The sequence below is a fragment of the Seriola lalandi genome, unplaced genomic scaffold, assembly GCF_002814215.2.
Source record: "Seriola lalandi dorsalis isolate HSWRI2012SDOR001 ecotype SW California unplaced genomic scaffold, Sedor1 jcf7180002054612, whole genome shotgun sequence".
NCBI classification, from domain to species: Eukaryota; Metazoa; Chordata; class Actinopteri; order Carangiformes; family Carangidae; genus Seriola; species Seriola lalandi.
The window spans coordinates 30,787-46,904 of record NW_019525165.1 but is presented as its reverse complement, the minus strand read 5'-3'; the positions used below and the strand labels follow the sequence as shown (position 1 = coordinate 46,904).

General features: G+C 42.8%; 3 protein-coding genes across 3 annotated transcripts in view; 2 read left to right on the top strand and 1 right to left on the bottom strand.

The window, feature by feature from the left end:
- Positions 1 to 1,855, top strand: part of LOC111665029 (CD9 antigen-like) — a 13,280-nt gene extending 11,425 nt beyond the window's left edge. Inside the window, exons 3-5 of the mRNA XM_087177587.1 lie at positions 112 to 255; positions 493 to 576; positions 1,383 to 1,855. Of these exons, the coding sequence (XP_087033713.1) occupies positions 112 to 255; positions 493 to 576; positions 1,383 to 1,448 (294 nt within the window). The 3' untranslated portion in view covers positions 1,449 to 1,855. The remainder of the gene's footprint in view (positions 1 to 111; positions 256 to 492; positions 577 to 1,382) is intronic.
- A 720-nt stretch (positions 1,856 to 2,575) lies between these two features.
- Positions 2,576 to 9,207, bottom strand: cwf19l1 (CWF19 like cell cycle control factor 1). Its single transcript, XM_023419882.2, has 14 exons — positions 8,993 to 9,207; positions 8,151 to 8,235; positions 7,669 to 7,753; positions 7,424 to 7,525; positions 7,117 to 7,331; positions 6,862 to 6,977; positions 6,657 to 6,741; positions 5,921 to 6,076; positions 5,566 to 5,728; positions 5,320 to 5,399; positions 5,023 to 5,232; positions 4,042 to 4,161; positions 3,834 to 3,931; positions 2,576 to 3,633 (listed from the first exon to the last, which is right to left on the bottom strand). The coding sequence occupies exons 1-14, from the start codon at positions 9,013 to 9,015 to the stop codon at positions 3,489 to 3,491; spliced, it is 1,683 nt and encodes a 560-aa protein (XP_023275650.1). The 5' UTR covers positions 9,016 to 9,207; the 3' UTR covers positions 2,576 to 3,488.
- Positions 9,208 to 9,622: 415 nt separating this feature from the next.
- The window catches only part of dmtf1 (cyclin D binding myb-like transcription factor 1), a 9,035-nt gene continuing 2,539 nt past the window's right edge, over positions 9,623 to 16,118 (top strand). The window contains exons 1-13 of the mRNA XM_023419877.2: positions 9,623 to 9,646; positions 11,469 to 11,584; positions 11,826 to 11,924; positions 12,100 to 12,185; positions 12,977 to 13,088; positions 13,186 to 13,262; positions 13,372 to 13,529; positions 13,620 to 13,652; positions 13,740 to 13,849; positions 14,309 to 14,537; positions 14,657 to 14,808; positions 15,100 to 15,288; positions 15,370 to 15,452. Of these exons, the coding sequence (XP_023275645.1) occupies positions 11,476 to 11,584; positions 11,826 to 11,924; positions 12,100 to 12,185; positions 12,977 to 13,088; positions 13,186 to 13,262; positions 13,372 to 13,529; positions 13,620 to 13,652; positions 13,740 to 13,849; positions 14,309 to 14,537; positions 14,657 to 14,808; positions 15,100 to 15,288; positions 15,370 to 15,452 (1,437 nt within the window). The 5' untranslated portion in view covers positions 9,623 to 9,646; positions 11,469 to 11,475. The remainder of the gene's footprint in view (positions 9,647 to 11,468; positions 11,585 to 11,825; positions 11,925 to 12,099; positions 12,186 to 12,976; positions 13,089 to 13,185; positions 13,263 to 13,371; positions 13,530 to 13,619; positions 13,653 to 13,739; positions 13,850 to 14,308; positions 14,538 to 14,656; positions 14,809 to 15,099; positions 15,289 to 15,369; positions 15,453 to 16,118) is intronic.

The window sequence follows — 16,118 nt, the reverse complement described above, 5'->3', positions numbered from 1 at the left end:
GGCGAGCTGAAGAACACTCCTGTGTTTGCAGTCGCTTTGTGTGTCTCAGTTTTGCTTCTAATAGTTTAAGTTTTTGTCGCATGTAGTTTTACACGAGATTAATGGTGCAATAAAATGTGTTGGACAAGAATCACCTTATATCTGACCTCGGCCTCCTCCTCACAGCTGGACTGCTGCGGTCCGACAGGAACGGTGATCGACGCCGCCAAAGACATCTGCCCCAAGAAGGAGGGGCTGGAGGTCCTAATCACCAAGGTAACGCAACATAAACACACCTGAAAACAGGAAACGAGCGCTCTCTCGCAGCCAATGATTAATGAGGATGGACGTTTTAGTTGTTTTCAAAAATTTCTCAAATTTAACTTGTGATCAAACTCTTGTTTGGAGTTTTTACCGTGATCGATACCGTGATCGATACCGTGATCGATACCGTGATCGATAACAGGATCAATCCCCTCAGGATTAATCACGTGCGTCCTTCTCTTCCATCAGAGCTGTCCGAACGCCATCGATGAGATGTTCAACAACAGACTCCACATCATCGGAGGAGTCGGCATCGGTATCGGAGTCATCATGGTGAGTCTGTGGACACACACACACACACACTCACACACACACTCACACACACTCACAGACACACACTCACACACACACTCACACACACACTCACACACACACACACACACAGCAGAGGTCAACAATGATGTCAGCGATTACTATTCAATCAACTGAGTAATCATTGCATCTCTGCTTGTATCGTATCGGCGTCATATTTCATAAGCTCTTCATGTTTTACTTTATAAAGTATCCACTAACTTCACCTGCTCAATAAAAGTCTAAAGTGTGAAAGAAAATACAAACACTACAAATCTGAGCAGCTCAGCTCTTCTAGTGTTTTCCTGAAACATATGAAAGTATCAGCTTAGTTCGTCACATGATCTAACAACAGACATCAGAGCTCCCACCACCCCCCGGTGGTTTTATAGAGGGGAAGCAGAAACTGAGGAGAGAAGCGTTGAAGCCACACATCACTCTGTGCAGACGAACAAGCTGCAGTTACTGACAGTAAAGTAAAAAGAAATGAGAGTTTCTCTGAGATGCAGCAGCTGCAGATCGTTTATTAAAGACAGGTGCATGAGGGAAGAGCAGGTGAGAGATCAGACGTCACGTCACGTCACTCTCTGTGCAGAGTTCAACAAGCTGCAGAAGAAACAGATAGTGAGAAAACCGACATGAAGTGCGTCAGTGAGGTGTCGGGGCGTCACGTGACACAGGAAGCCGCCACCTACAACACGACACGTCTGCGCCGCCATGTAAAGATGTTTGTGTTGACATCCTCTCTCTCTCTCTCTCTCTCTCTCTCTCTCTCTCTCTCTCCACAGATCTTCGGGATGATCTTCAGCATGATGCTCTGCTGTGCCATCAAGAGGTCCAGGGACTTTGTCTAGACCACTACCCCCCCCTCCCTCCCCCCCCCACAGGGAGGTCTATTTGTGCCCAAAGTAAACTGAACAGTTTTTATTGTGGTTCCCAGTTTAATCAGGACAGGGAGAGACGTGTAATGACTCTGCTGCCCCCTGGTGGCTCCTGTTCCTCCGTCAGATAATAAATGAAATCACTAGTTTGGTCTCTGAGTTTGAGGTTTGTTTAAGGCCTGAGTTGAGCTGTGATCCGACACGCTTTCTGCAGCTAACTCAATTTTACTGTGTGACATGTTTTATTTTGAAGTCGCATGTTGGAAGCTTTGATTTTTATAAAAAGCAGAACTGTGGAGTTTTATGAACATATTTTGATGAATGCAGTTCAAATATATCTTTAAAATGCCAAATAAAAAAAAAAAACTAATAAACACTGATTTGTGTTGAAGTCTTTGTACAAAGAAATTCTCTGCTCCAACCTTATGGTTCATTTTCATATTTATCATTATTTTATTATTTCATGTTATTTTACTTTTTATATTTTATTCCATTTTTATTTTATTTCTTATTTTCATTTCATTTAATTTAATTGTTTACCTGGTATCCAGCTGTGGTTTGCATCCTTCCAGGTGTTTTCATGGCTGCAGGTGTTGACTCTGTCTGGGATGAGAACATCTTTTCTGGGTGAAAAATCATGTTTAAATCCAAACTGGACAGATTTTCAGAAACAGAACTAAAAAAATGTTCTTCTTCACTGTACAGTAAAATACAGCCATGGCTGGATGAATGCATGAAGCCCCCCCACCCCACTGACCCCCTCACCTACTGGCCCCTAAACATGTTCCCAGCTGCCTCCAAGTTCCCTTTAAATCCTGTGCAAACTTTCTAATTTAGGATAATTAATCTCCATGTGACGACGATATAAACAAACACCATAAAGACACTAGACACCTCGACAAGACAGGACCAGATACTTAGCTTATAATGCTAATGCTAATCACACAGGACCCACCTCAGTTGAGTGTGAAGCATCATTCCAACAGACCTGGACGGTCGTCATAGCGACCAGCTTGTACCTGGAACTGATTGACGTGTCAAGGTCACGAATAAAACCTCAAACCTGTTGCTGATAAAAACGACCATCATGACGCCAGAAACCCAAAATAAGAGTTTAATTTTAGTTCATTTACAAAATACAAGAAAAACATTTAAAAACTATTTTTCCACAGAGTTGAAGTTAAAACAAAAACCAAAAAAAAGCTCCATAGAAACGATAGAAAATGTTTTTACAGTGTCGTATTTAGAAAAGTGTTTTAAAGCCTCGGCCTGTGGATTTTGACTTTTATTGTGAAGGAGTTTATCCAGCACCTTTCTCCTTCTGTCCTTTTATGTGTCACAAACTCATGATCACTGTTCATCATGAAAAAATAAAAAACTCTCAACAGTGAGGTTCTGGGTTCTTCATCTGCCGCTCGTGAACTTCCATTATTTCACTTTGATAAACAAAAACTGAAAAATCCAAAATATTATAAACTTTAAACAGAGGCCGTCATGATCTTATTATAAAACTCAGTTCTCTCCGTCACTGCACCAGAAACATCTGAGAAACATCATAAAAAAAGAAAAACACTGGTATAAAAACCCAAAACCCAATTTAAAGGAACAGCGCAACATTTTTGGAAACATGTTTTCTTTTTCTTTTCTGTTTTTCTGCCGAGAGTTAGATGAGGAGATCAACACCACTCATGCCTGTGTAGTAAATATGGATCTGGAGTTAGCTTAGCATAAACAGCTAGCACAAAGGTAAAAGAAATTCACCTGCAAAAGCTCAGAATATAGCATGCTACTTGGTGAGGTTTAGATTTGCTGGTAGGTGGATTCTGTTACCTTCAGACAGAGCTAGGCTAGCTGTTTCCACCTGTTTCAAGTGTTTATGCTAAGCTAAGCTAAGCAGTTGCTAAGGCTCTGATTTACCACAGACATCCGTCAGAAAGTGAGTTTCCCAAAAATGTTGAACTATTCCTTTAACACCAGCAACAGTGTGTGTGTGTGTGTGTGTGTGTGTGTGTGTCAGTCGTCCCAGGCGAAGTCGTACGGCTGGAAGTCGTCTCTCAGCTGTTTGCAGCTCTCCTCCTCCTCCTCCCTGCTCTGTTTACACTCCTTCCAGTCGGCTCGGGTCGGGATGTTCAGCACCGCCTCGCTCGCCAGAACCTCCCTGTGCTCATCAGAACACACACACACACACACACACATACATGAGCGCCACACAACACGGCCAGAAGTATGTGGACACCTGAACTATGACACACTGCATGGTTCGACAGATTTCATGTGCAAAAAGTGACAGTTGATTATTGATTATCATCATTATTTATTTGCCTGTAAATCATCAGTTGTGTAAAAACAGCGGCTCACCGTCCGAACTGCAGAGGAAAATGTTTCTGGATGCGGTAGAAGAGTTTCTCCCCCGAGTCCAACTCCACGTAGAAGTACGGTGTCCCTGGAGGGGCAATCTGGACACGCACACTTCATGCAGCTTAAAATGTACTGAACAACATCGTGTTCAGAAATCACGTGTGTGTGTGTGTGTGTGTGTGTGTGTGTTGTATATTTACACACGTACCTGTTTGAGCTCGGTGTGTTCAGGAACCTCCATCAGCTCCATCTGCTGCTCCTGAGCCTGGACCATGAACGCCTCCTTGATGTCCCCTGTGGCGCAGCGGTCCAGCGGCACCGGGACGACCTGAACAAACGAGTCAACGCGCGTCACGACTTCACTGCCAACATTTTGAAGACAGAATGATTTCTTTTACTCAGACTTTTCTTCCTGTTTTAAACAATGTTTCAATATAAAAAATAACCGTCACTTCCTATTACTGCTAAACAGAATTTCATGTGAATTTTTAAACAATCAACAACATGTTTTTAATGTTTCGTGGTTCAGACTTTTAGTTTCATGCCAAACTGTCAGGTTAGCGCCCCCTAGTGTGTCGGCATGAAATGTAAAAATACATTTAAATTAAAACAGTGCAACAGGCGACATGAAACCACAACACCTTGGTTATCAGTCTTAACCCTCTGGGCTCTGTCTATTCCCTGGGAATACAATGAGTATGTTTTATTTATAGTAACATAACTTATATCTATAGATAACGTATATCACTGTAGCTCATAATACATTTTTAAAAATGTGAATTATTGATATTTTCAGTGATTTAAAGACAAAAGTCGTGACAGATTCACTTTACACGTAAACAGAGTTTATTATAGTTCCATGTCGTATATTTTCCTGCTGTATTTGTGTGTGTACGTAGTGAAACGATATAAGATATAAATAAATATTCTTTGAGGTTGTTGGCAGCTTCACACTCACATGAACAAAATGAGAAGAGAAACTTAAAGAAATTTAAAAGCAGCTAAACAAAGTCAAAGTGGCGCTGGACTCCAGAGGGTTAAACTCACAATCTGCAGTTTAATACCTGAATCAAACTGACAGTAAATACGGGACATTTTACGATCTTATTTCTTTTGATTCCAGATGTTTTGCCGACGCTGACTCGGTGGTCGCTCTGTGTTTCCTGGTCGTGGTGTCGAGTGTTCGTACCTGGAGCTGCAGGTGTTGGCTCCTGTAGTTCCTCTCGAACAGAACACAGCGCTCTCCTTTGCTCCTGTAGAAGCTCTTCAGGGCCGACTTGTACTTCTCCATCTCCTCCACCACCTCGGAGCTCAGGTCCACCACGGACTGGTAGTGACCGATGGGCAGGATCAGCATGTGGTGCGGAGTCAGTCCGCCTTTAGCCAGAGCCAGGTAACACTGGAGCCACAGGACAGAGTTTCCACATCGTCACTTCTTGATATTAATTCTGGTTTTTACTGATGATTACCTGTAACATAAACTCACATGTGTTCCTATGCTGATGACCAGGTGTTTCTCCACCTGAGGACTCGCCAAGCAGAACCAGCAGGGACCAGTGGGCTGAGCTTCACAATAAAACACAAGAAATATTCAAATCCTTCTTCTGTCAGTTTATATTTAAACTCACCTTCACAACATTAACCGTCTCCATTTCAAACATGAAACCGACAGATTGAATTTCTGCTTCTATAAAAACAGATGTTGAGTCTTCTGCAGCACAGCTGGACTCACGGTGTCTGCGCGGCTGTTTGGGTTGTCCCTGATGATGTCCGTCTCCGTCGTGCTGCTGGTCTCGTCCTCGCCCGTCTGCGTCTGGGTGTCTCTTCCTGCCGCGGCCCCGATGACCCCCCCCCTGCTTCTTGCTCAGGTCAAAGAAGAACTGACTGGGCTGCTCCTGGACAGACGACAGGAAGGACAGAGACGCGGTTGAGTTTTCAAAATAAAAGTTTTAAACTCTTTTAAATGAGAAAATGAGTGAACTGAAATTACAAGTACGACCAAATTCTTGTCTCCACAACATGACTAACACACACACACACAGACACACACACAGACACACACACACACACACACACACACACAGTACCTCCTCCTCCTCTGTGGTGCTGAAGCCCGTCTTCAGTGTGTCCGTCTTGTCTTTCGCGGAGCGTCTGTAGGGGTTTTCTGTCACGTCCTGCGGCTGCTTCACCAGCTCCGATGGATCCATGGTCTTCATGGGGATTATGTTGAAGGCGTACAGATACTGCAGACAGAGACAACTATCATTAATTATAATTAATGTTATTATTCTTCATCTTACTTCTATTCAGGAGATAATCACGGGATAGTGCCGTGTTGCCGCTGTGCGCTACAACTTGAGCCATGAGTCATTTTTAGCTGATATTTGTTCATATTTTATATATTGTCACTATTAAAAGTGTCCGAATCACCTATTAGCACTTCCTGTTTGTGTTGTACGCATTGATACACAGACAACTTTCACTGGATTATTGTGACACTGAAGAAAATTTACAAACATGTTGCTTCTCAGGCAAGTTCTGAAGTAGTACGGTGTGTTTTTTTTCCAATGATTCCTGAGCAGATTTACAGGTGTTTACACACGATGGACATCAGATATCATTATATCCTGGGGAAGTGCAAGTCACACCGAAGCTAAAAATGTGTGTTTGATGTCTGTGTGTTCAGATCTGACTGAGAAAATTGCGGAAAACCAAAGGAGAACTGATTTCCTGTCGTAGCGCCGACATGAACCTGTCACGTTCAGCTCGCTGTTTGGGGCATAATAAAACATCATTAGTTTTATTTTTTGATCAAAAACACACCTTCTTCTTGGCGGGGTTGTTGACGGTTGCCAGGGCGATGAAGCGGCTGACGTGCTGAGCATTTTCCTGGAGAACAACATGATTTCTGAGGATGGAAACGGACACACGTGTACAGTAATGTTAAATACAGGAAGTTGTTTGAGTTAAGGCACCAAACAATTAGAAAAACGTGCCATTAAAAGGTGCCGCTTCCTGTCCAGTTTACCTGTATGGGAGTCTCTCATAGTGAGCGCCCTCTAGTGCCGCGAAGTGGTACCGTGGCTTCAGCTTGTCGGCGAGGTTGGCGACGGAGCTGCTTCCACAGAACTTAGTGTTCACTTCCTGCATCAGAGCAAAACAATCTCAGTACAAGGTCCAGCTCACAGCTTCCATACGACATCACACTGACTGTCACGAAGCCTCGTCCCTTCCACTGTCACTAACTGATATTTCTGTGTCCTGGGCGTGAACTCCTTGTTACCGGGTTGTTAGCGTAGTGCCACACTCCTCGGGGCCACTGTGACGTCAGCAGGATGTCGACCCCTCTGAACTTGGAGCTGCTGGTCAGCGGAGCCACGAGGGCCGACAGATCTTTGGCCGTGAAGCAGTGAGCCGGGGCCGGTTCCTGCAGGGCCTCCCGCCCGCTGACGTAGGCGATCTGTAGTCCCGACACGCCCGTGAACACGCCTCTCCGACCTGAAGCACGCAGAGACCAGAAACGTTTTAATGAAGGGAGCTTTAATGTACAAATCAAAGCTCTGGGTGCATCACAGTTTTACCAGTCTTACCCAGGTACGTGATGTTTTCGGCGAGCTCGCAGCCGTCAGCGCCGGGGAAGTTCTTCACCGTCTCCTGGCTCGCTGCTCCCAGGATGTAGGTGTGGATGGGAACTGATGAGGCACAAAAAGTGCAAAGTTTAAAGACTTTAGTTAAAAGAAAGATGACAACGACTCCTTGAACAAACTTTAAAGTGGTGATGAAATACTGTGCAACACCGGTCAGCTGTTCAGCTGGTTGATCCAGGTGTTCGTACCTTTCTTAGCTCCAGTTCTGTACTGCTGCCACTCCGCTTCAGCCTCCGGCGTCGTCCCGAAAAACTCTCCGACACACAACAACAGCTGTAGAAAATGTATTTATGTATAATATTATTACTAAGCAACATTTGACTGTTGTTGTTGGTTGAGATGGAGCTGGTTTTGTTTTTTACTATCTCATACAGAACTGCAACTAATGATGTTTTCATTAAGGATTTATCTGCTGATTATTTTCTTGATTCTGAATTTGTTAAAATATTGTATTTTTTTTTTACATGAAAAGATCGTCATTATAGTTGCCAATTAATTTTCTGTCAGTAGCTAGTATATAAAGCTGTCCAAGACATGAAGTGGATAGTGGTATGAAACATATTATATCAGCATCTTAAGGCCAATGTACTGTCATGTCTGTAAAAATAGATATAGATATAGATATATAGATATTTCAGAGTTAGACTTTAACACTGAAATCTCCACTCACATCAAACTGTCCCGTTTTCTTCTGGATGGTTTGGACTCGATTGAAAAGAGCGTTCAACCTGCCTTCAACGTCCCCACACGCCAAGCTGCAAACACAAACACACTTTAATCAGTGTCTTTATATCAACAGCACATCATGAGACACAAACAATAAAAATATACAGTCACTGTACTCATCAAAAATCAATAAAATATTCCTTTAGAGAAGAATTTAAGTCTCAAAATAGTTTCTGTTGGCTGAGAGAACAATACATGCCATTTAAATCAGTAACATCTATGACATCATAACAGCCTGATTAAGTCCATTAGTCATTAAGAAAGAAGCAACTGTGATTTTTTATTGTCACACAACAAAAGAATGAAACAAGCTCCATATTATTGAAGCGGAAACCAGAGAGAACTAGAGACGTTTGACTGTGAATTTACTGTCAAATTGATTAATTAACTAATCGTTACAGTTCTAGATGTTTGCCGAATTATTCAGTCCACACGATTTAAATCACGTTTGCTTTTACATCATGTTGTAATGTGAGTAAATGTGCCGATGAGTGGCGCGTCCTTAAATTATCAAGATTTTTACATGAGGTTTCGTTTCGTTTTTTAAATTGCATTTATTTGAACCCGGGTAACAATTGGAACAAATGTTGAAACAACTGATAAGAAACGCTCCTTCTCAGAGAATATACACAAAAACTTTCCTGCATGTGTTTTAACGTACAGCCTGTCTGACACACCAGGGTAAAGAAGAAATAAAAACCACCACAGCTTCGATCACAGCGACATTTGAAACATAATTAAACGTAATTAAAGCCACGAATAAAACATTTATAATGTTAAACTTACACTCTCACCGGTTGCTCCCCCATGTCTTGGCTAATTTATAGTCGAATGTGTTAAAATGTGTGGTTTGGATTTTTGCAGCTTGAATGTTCCGTACGTCGCCGAAAGTGGTCCGGTCGGTCATAAAGCGGAACCATTTCCGTCTCTACAAATCACGCGTTTTTTTACCAACAAAACGGAGCTGCAGGATAAAAATTAAAATTAGTCAAAGTTATTTAAGGTCAGCATCGATTTTCAATATTTACTTCACAGTGTTCAGTCAATCAAAAAGATAAATAGGTCAGGTTGTGACCCGGACAGATTTTTAGAGCTGACAGAGTGGTTGCCAGGTTTGATTCTTACACGCAAACCGAATAGTTTGGATGCGATGATGAAAATAATCATAGTTGTAGCCATATATAGCCTATTATGAAATTCTTGTACTTCAATGGATTACAAGTATGTATTTTAGTTCCTAAAGTAAAAATAAAACACAATTAAATAAAACCATAAATATTAAATATGATGTTTTTTCAGATACAAAGAATACGCACAACTGCAGTTTACGGATATCCATGCTACCTGGCAACCCAGTGGCGGGCCCTCGGACGCCGAGCCTCCATCCTGGCACTTTCCTTCATCCTGGTAACTCACAAGTTCCCGGACCAAAAACAGGAAGTAAGTATCCGAATCAAAAGTAAAATTCAGTTTCTGTTTGGTAGTCGAAGCAGAGAAAGCACAAAGTGGGAAAAAAACCACCGCAGAAACAGAGAATAAAGACAGAACAGCGTCAAAAACGGCACAGACGCCATAAGCTTCACCTTGTCGACTTAACATGGCGCCGGGGATTTTTCGTCTTTCATTTAGCACGGTCGCTTGCTGGATGCTAATGGTTAGCATTGTGTCAGAGCTTCGCTGTTAGCCTCTGTTGGCGTTTGTTTATCTCCTGGAAACATAATTTAACATCATTTATAGTGCTGCATTTTGTGTATTAAAACTATTATATTTGTATGTATTGTAACGTTGGTGTAACTAAACATGAACCACGCATGCGTCTCTGCGCTGAATCCCAGTGTTTTTGCTATTGTTCCCAATAGCGATGAATGGGACGTTACACAAAACTCCATTTAAAAATACGACAATTTTACAGAGTTTTGCTGATTAGCGAACAATAAACACATTACTGACTTCAACTTGAAGTAAAAACATTTATGAATGATCCAGCCTACAGTTTGGCGTACACACTGTCCAGCAAGCATTACACGTTTTGATAACTGATGGCAACTCAATAAAAGATCAATGCACAGTTGGATGTAAAAGTTTGGACCTATGACACATTTAGCTGATTTTTTAAGTGAAAAGAGACACATACAACCCCTGCAGCGCACAGACATTAAGATATGTTCCTTCAAAATATAATGTACTGTTGCATTTTTTATTTTTTGAATTAAAAAAATATGGGAGTTAAGCCAATTTTGCATTAAATTGGTATATTTTTGAGGGGAGTCTGGTGTGAATTACAACGAGAATGTTATGACGACTGACTTTCAGACTGAGTACCTGTGTTTTCACCAGTGTAATGCCCCTGTACTAAACAGTAATACATTGCAACATATGCTGATTGCCAGAAATCCATTAAATACTCATTATAACTTGACTTTAACCTCCAATTTGACATCTTTGCTGCAACTATCACAACATATTTAAATCACTGTGCACAGTTTCCATTAAAATACAAAGTAGAGGTTGGTAGTGAGCAGTCTGAGCTCAGTCCACAGGTTTAGAGTTTAAAAATACTAAATAATAAAATATCTGATCTGTTCATAAATTACTTCTAACCTGTATTTTTCAGTCCCATCTAACAGTACCTGAAAAGTTTTAATTTACAGTATGTAAATTAGTTTAAATTGACAGAAGTTTGAATGATGCTTTTTGTTGGGCAGGTTATTACAGTCTGCGGTACATAATCTTTTTTGGCAAAATAAACAACGTTCACAGCTGTCCTGATAATAATAACACATTAATACTTTTAGATGTCGCATGTTGCTGCTCCTCACTTGGTCTTTAGTTTCAGTGTGAAGCCATTATTTAATAAAGTGTTGCCACCTACACTCAGTACAGGCTTATACAAACATTTTACAATATTTATTGCTGTCAAAGTAAATTCAACTTTTTGGGTTTTTTTGGTCGACAAAACAAAATAAAACCTCAGTCTGTGGGAAACTTTGACGGATATTTTTTTTTACTATTTTCTGACATTTTTTCGACCAATTAATTAATTGAAAGTCATCGGCAGGTGAATGAATAATGAAAATAATAGTTTGCTAAAGACGAAATGGAGACACTGTTTAGAAAACCTGATTTTTTTACCATATAAACAGTGTCATGAACGTCACATGAAACACTGTCCGTCAGGTGTGTCTGATGCCTCGTTTACAGCGTTTACTGAATGACATCAGCACACACCTGTGGCAGTGAGTGTGTTTGATTTTCTCACCAGGTGCAGGATGAGCTCAGCGGCAGAGGACGAGGAGGCTGCAGCGTTAGAGACCGTCAAGTCCGTCACCCTCACCCAGGACAGTGATGGGAGCATCATACTGCACTGTCCTCCCAGCGGTGGGTTCACACACACACACACACACACACACACACACACACACACTGCAACACTGTGAATGTTCATTGAACGTGTTCAATAAAGATTATTGTGAGAAATTGTCATTTTTTCAGTTTTCTGACTTTTTATAAACAAACAATAAATCATTAAAATAATCAGCTGATTAATCGATATGTTATGTTAATTGTGTTTGTGTGTGTGTGTGTGTGTGTGTGTGTGTGTGTGTGTGTGTGTGTATAGATGGGGACTCGGAGCCTCTTCAGAAGAAGCTGCGTCTCTCAACAGACCAGGAACAGGAAGACTCAGACACACCTCAGTTCTCTGTGGTCACTTTACCCAGTAAGACACACACACACACACACACACACACCTTTGTATTTTATCACTGACATATTGTCCTAAACGTTGAGTTTTACATTTTTTAAAGCTTTCGACATCTGAACATATTTATTCTTCACAAACTAAGAACTGTTTGTTCTGTAGAGAAACTCCTGAACTGTTTCTCTCTCCACAGTGTCGGAGAGCGACGAAGGCTTCGAGGTGACGATGACGGCCACAGCGGACGGAGATCTGTCCGAGGACGGCGTCGCTCAGATTCAGGTGTTCTGCCTCTTAAACGAACCAGCTCCAACTTTTTACTTCTTCAAAGACAGAAAACTTATTTACCTTTCACAGTTTTTGTGCACAGGTGTTTTACTTCTAACAGAGCTGCGCAACCAGAATGAACCATGATGTATTAATGTCAGAGAGGTCAGAGGTCGAGGCGCCGCCGTGGCTCACCTGGTAGAGCGCGTATCAATCAATCAGTCTTTATTTGTTCGGCACTTTTCATACAGGTTAGTTCAACGAGCTTAAAAGAAAAAGGACAAATCAAGAAAGAAAGTGACAAAAAATACATTTAAAAAGCTGTAACAACACAAGAAAATGAATAATTAAAGAGCAGATTAAATACAATATAATATCATTTTATTATGACGTCACAGCAGCAGTTCACAGGAGGCCGACAAGAATCCTTTCCTCTCTGCTCTGAGGGAAGAGAGGTTTGAGGAGGAAGTGACGGCAGAAATAACTCCATTATACAACCGTTTCAAAAATCAAATATATGCAGTTTAACTTTGTTGTTGCAGAAAGAGACGAGAGGGAGAAATAAAAACAGCTGTAAATGTTCTGAAGAGTCTTTAATGAGTTTGTGTCAGAGCTCAGCTGGAGGAAGTCTGAACCAGGAAACACTTGAAACAAAATAAGAAAAGAAGAAGAAACAAAAAGACTTTTGACCTGATGGAGACAAAAATAACAAAGTCGTTTTAGTTTGTTTTAATGTTTTTAAGAAGAGAGAATCAGGTCTGACTGTGTGTGTGTGTGTGTGTGTGTGTGTGTGTGTGTGTGTGTAGATCCTGCAGGAGGACGAGGACTCGCTCTCGCCCAATCAGAAGACAGAGGTGTCACCTGTCAGTCAGGCCTGGTTCACCACAAAAGAAGACAAAGACACGCTGGCCAACAAAGGTAAACATCTCTCTCTCTCTCTCTGAACAGAACTAAAGACAGTCAACATGAACGAGTGAATAAGTGAATGAGTGAATGATGAACTCGTCCTCTGCAGGTCATAAGTGGAAACAGGGGATGTGGTCTAAAGAGGAGATCGACCTTCTGATGAGCAACATCGATCGATACGTGAAGGTGAAGGTTCCCGTCCGTCACCACGTCTCTTTATCTGTCTGCACGTGGTATGTATGTGACCACCGTGTGTGTGTGTGTGTGTGTGTGTGTGTGTGTGTGTGTGTCTCAGGACCGAGGCATCGAGGACCCGGCTGAGATCATCTTTGAGATGTCCAAAGAGGAGAGGAAGGATTTCTACCGCTCTGTGGCGTTGGGCTTGAACCGGCCGCTGTTCGCCGTCTACAGACGGGTCCTGCGGATGTACGACAACCGAAACCACGTCGGCAAGTGAGTCCACGCAGGAAACGACGACGCAAGACTCACTGAAACTTTATCTTTCAACGGGTTTGAATTTTAATTTGTCTTTTTTTTTTGAAGGTACACTCCTGACGAGATCGAGAAGCTGAAATCGTGAGTGAAAATCTTTAAAACTGATCGTGTGTCTGTTTGTTGTTGTTTTCTCTTGTGTTGTTGTTTACATGTGATGTTTGTGTTCAGGTTGAGGGAGAAACACGGGAACGACTGGGCCACCATCGGCGCAGCTCTGGGCCGCAGCGCGTCCTCTGTCAAAGACCGCTGCCGACTGATGAAGGACACATGCAACACAGGTACAAAGCTGTGTGTGTGTGTGTGTGTGTGTGTGTGTGTGTGTGTGAGATATTAAAAGAAAAAAGAACTCAGATCAGTAAGTAAATCACAACAGTTTTGATTTTGTTGGATGCTAACAGTTTCCCTCTGCTTGCAGTCTTTGTGCTAAGCTAAACACATCCTGCAGCTTTCTCTACAGTCTGAAATCTGCTTTATTTTTATTGGATCACTCAGAAAACAGTCAGCCAATCAGGAGAGAGGCTCAGAGCCTCCTCTCTTCTGATTGGCTGACTGGCCTGTTGTTACTAGAGCTCCAGAGAGAAGCCTGAGAGAGGAGATGTAAAACTACACTGAGATGGTTTTTATATCTTCTGATGGATCAACACTTCAAATAAAACACAGAAGAAGAAGAAGATATTTAGATTAAACTCTGTGTCAAGTTAAAACATCTGAAACTCACCTGATTTTTTTAACAACAGGTAAATGGAGCGAGGAGGAGGAGCGGCGTCTCGCTGAGGTCGTGTACGAGATGGCGGGTGTGTCGCCGGGGTCGGCGGTCACCGGAGGCGTGTCCTGGGCGTCGGTCGCCGATCAAGTTCGCACACGCTCAGAGAAACAGTGTCGGTCGAAGTGGCTGAATTACCTGAACTGGAAACACAGCGGAGGGACGGAGTGGATGAAGGAGGACGACCTGAACCTCATACGCAGGTACAGACTGTGTGTGTGTGTGTGTGTGTGTGTGTGTGTGTGTGTGTGTGTGTGTGTGTGTGTGTGTGTGTGTGCGTGCGCAGTGACATGAATCTGTAAAGCTGAACGTTGTGTTTCAGGATATCGGAGCTGGATGTCGAGGACGAGAATGAAATCAAGTGGGAGGATCTCGCCGGCGGGTGGAGCAGCGTCCGATCGCCTCAGTGGCTGCGATCCAAGTGGTGGAGCATCAAGAGACAAGTAGCCAATCACAAAGAGATCCCCTTCAGCGGTACACACACACACACACACACACACACACACACACACACACACACGTCGTGTCAACACTTTCCTGTGGTTTATAATTAAAATAATTACAATTTTATTTGTGCAGGATTTTTCAAGCAAGGAGAAAAACAGACCGTTACATATAAAACCAGATAAAGAATTAAACAATTAAAAATCAAAATCTGATGATGGCACAAGTTCAGTTGTGGCCACTGGGGGGCAGCACAAACAAGGTGTGAACACAAACCTGAGATTTCATTCTGTGTGTGTGTGTGTGTGTGTGTGTGTGCAGTCCTACTGAAGGGCCTCCAGGAGCTGATGGCGTCCTCAGGATCGGTCCCGGGGAGCCCCACCTCCTCCTCCTCGTCCTCGCTCCAGATCCGACTCACCCGATTGGAGGAGAGCGGCGGCAGCCCCGTCCCCAGCTCTGTGGCGGCGCTGCAGATTCCCGTACAGATCCCGCTGCAGATCACACACCTGGGTGAGACTCGCTGTGACAGATGTGTGTAGATCCCAGCTTCACTGCACATCTGTCTCCTCACACTGGATCTTTGTGTTTCAGCCTCAGATTCTTCAGCTGCCGCCAGCGACAGTGAGACCATCACTCTGAACACGGGAGCGCTGCAGACCTTCGAGATCCTGCCTGTAAGATCTCTTCTTCTGCAGTAGATTTATTAGCGGTCCCGCCAGGAAGTCGCCATTTACGATAATTAACGTGAATTTGACCAATCCCTGTGAATTCTGGACAAAAGTTCTGACCTGTCCCTGATCAAAACCTTGATGATGTCACCGAACTCACTTCCTGGTTCCTGGTGTTGAAGCGTGTTGTGAAGCTGCAGACGTGATGTGAGCGTCTCATGTTCACTGTTAGAGACCGTGTGAAGCCGTTCAGATGTTTTACATCGTGGTGGAACCAGGTGAAGAGCCGCCGGAGCGACGCTGCTTCTGTTCTCCAGATGAAATCAAATATCTACAGTCACATGATCACGTTGATAATTAAATTGATTTTTAGCCATGAAGCTCAACGTTATTAAAGATCAATCTGGACCCGTGATTCAGACAGGAGGAGGAGCAGAACCTCTTCTTCTTCTCCCTCTAAGATTTGTGAGACGGGTCACCAGCTGCTCTGACCTGGATTTATTCTCACAGGAACAAGTTTCCACTTTTAATCAATTAAACAAAAACAAATAGCGACAATTTTTGCAATTTTTATTTTCTCCCGCAGGTTAAAAAAAAAAACATCTCGCCGTCTTCTTCCTCTTTCTCCCTCAGTCCTTCCACCTGCAGCCCACCGGCACCCCGGGGACCTAC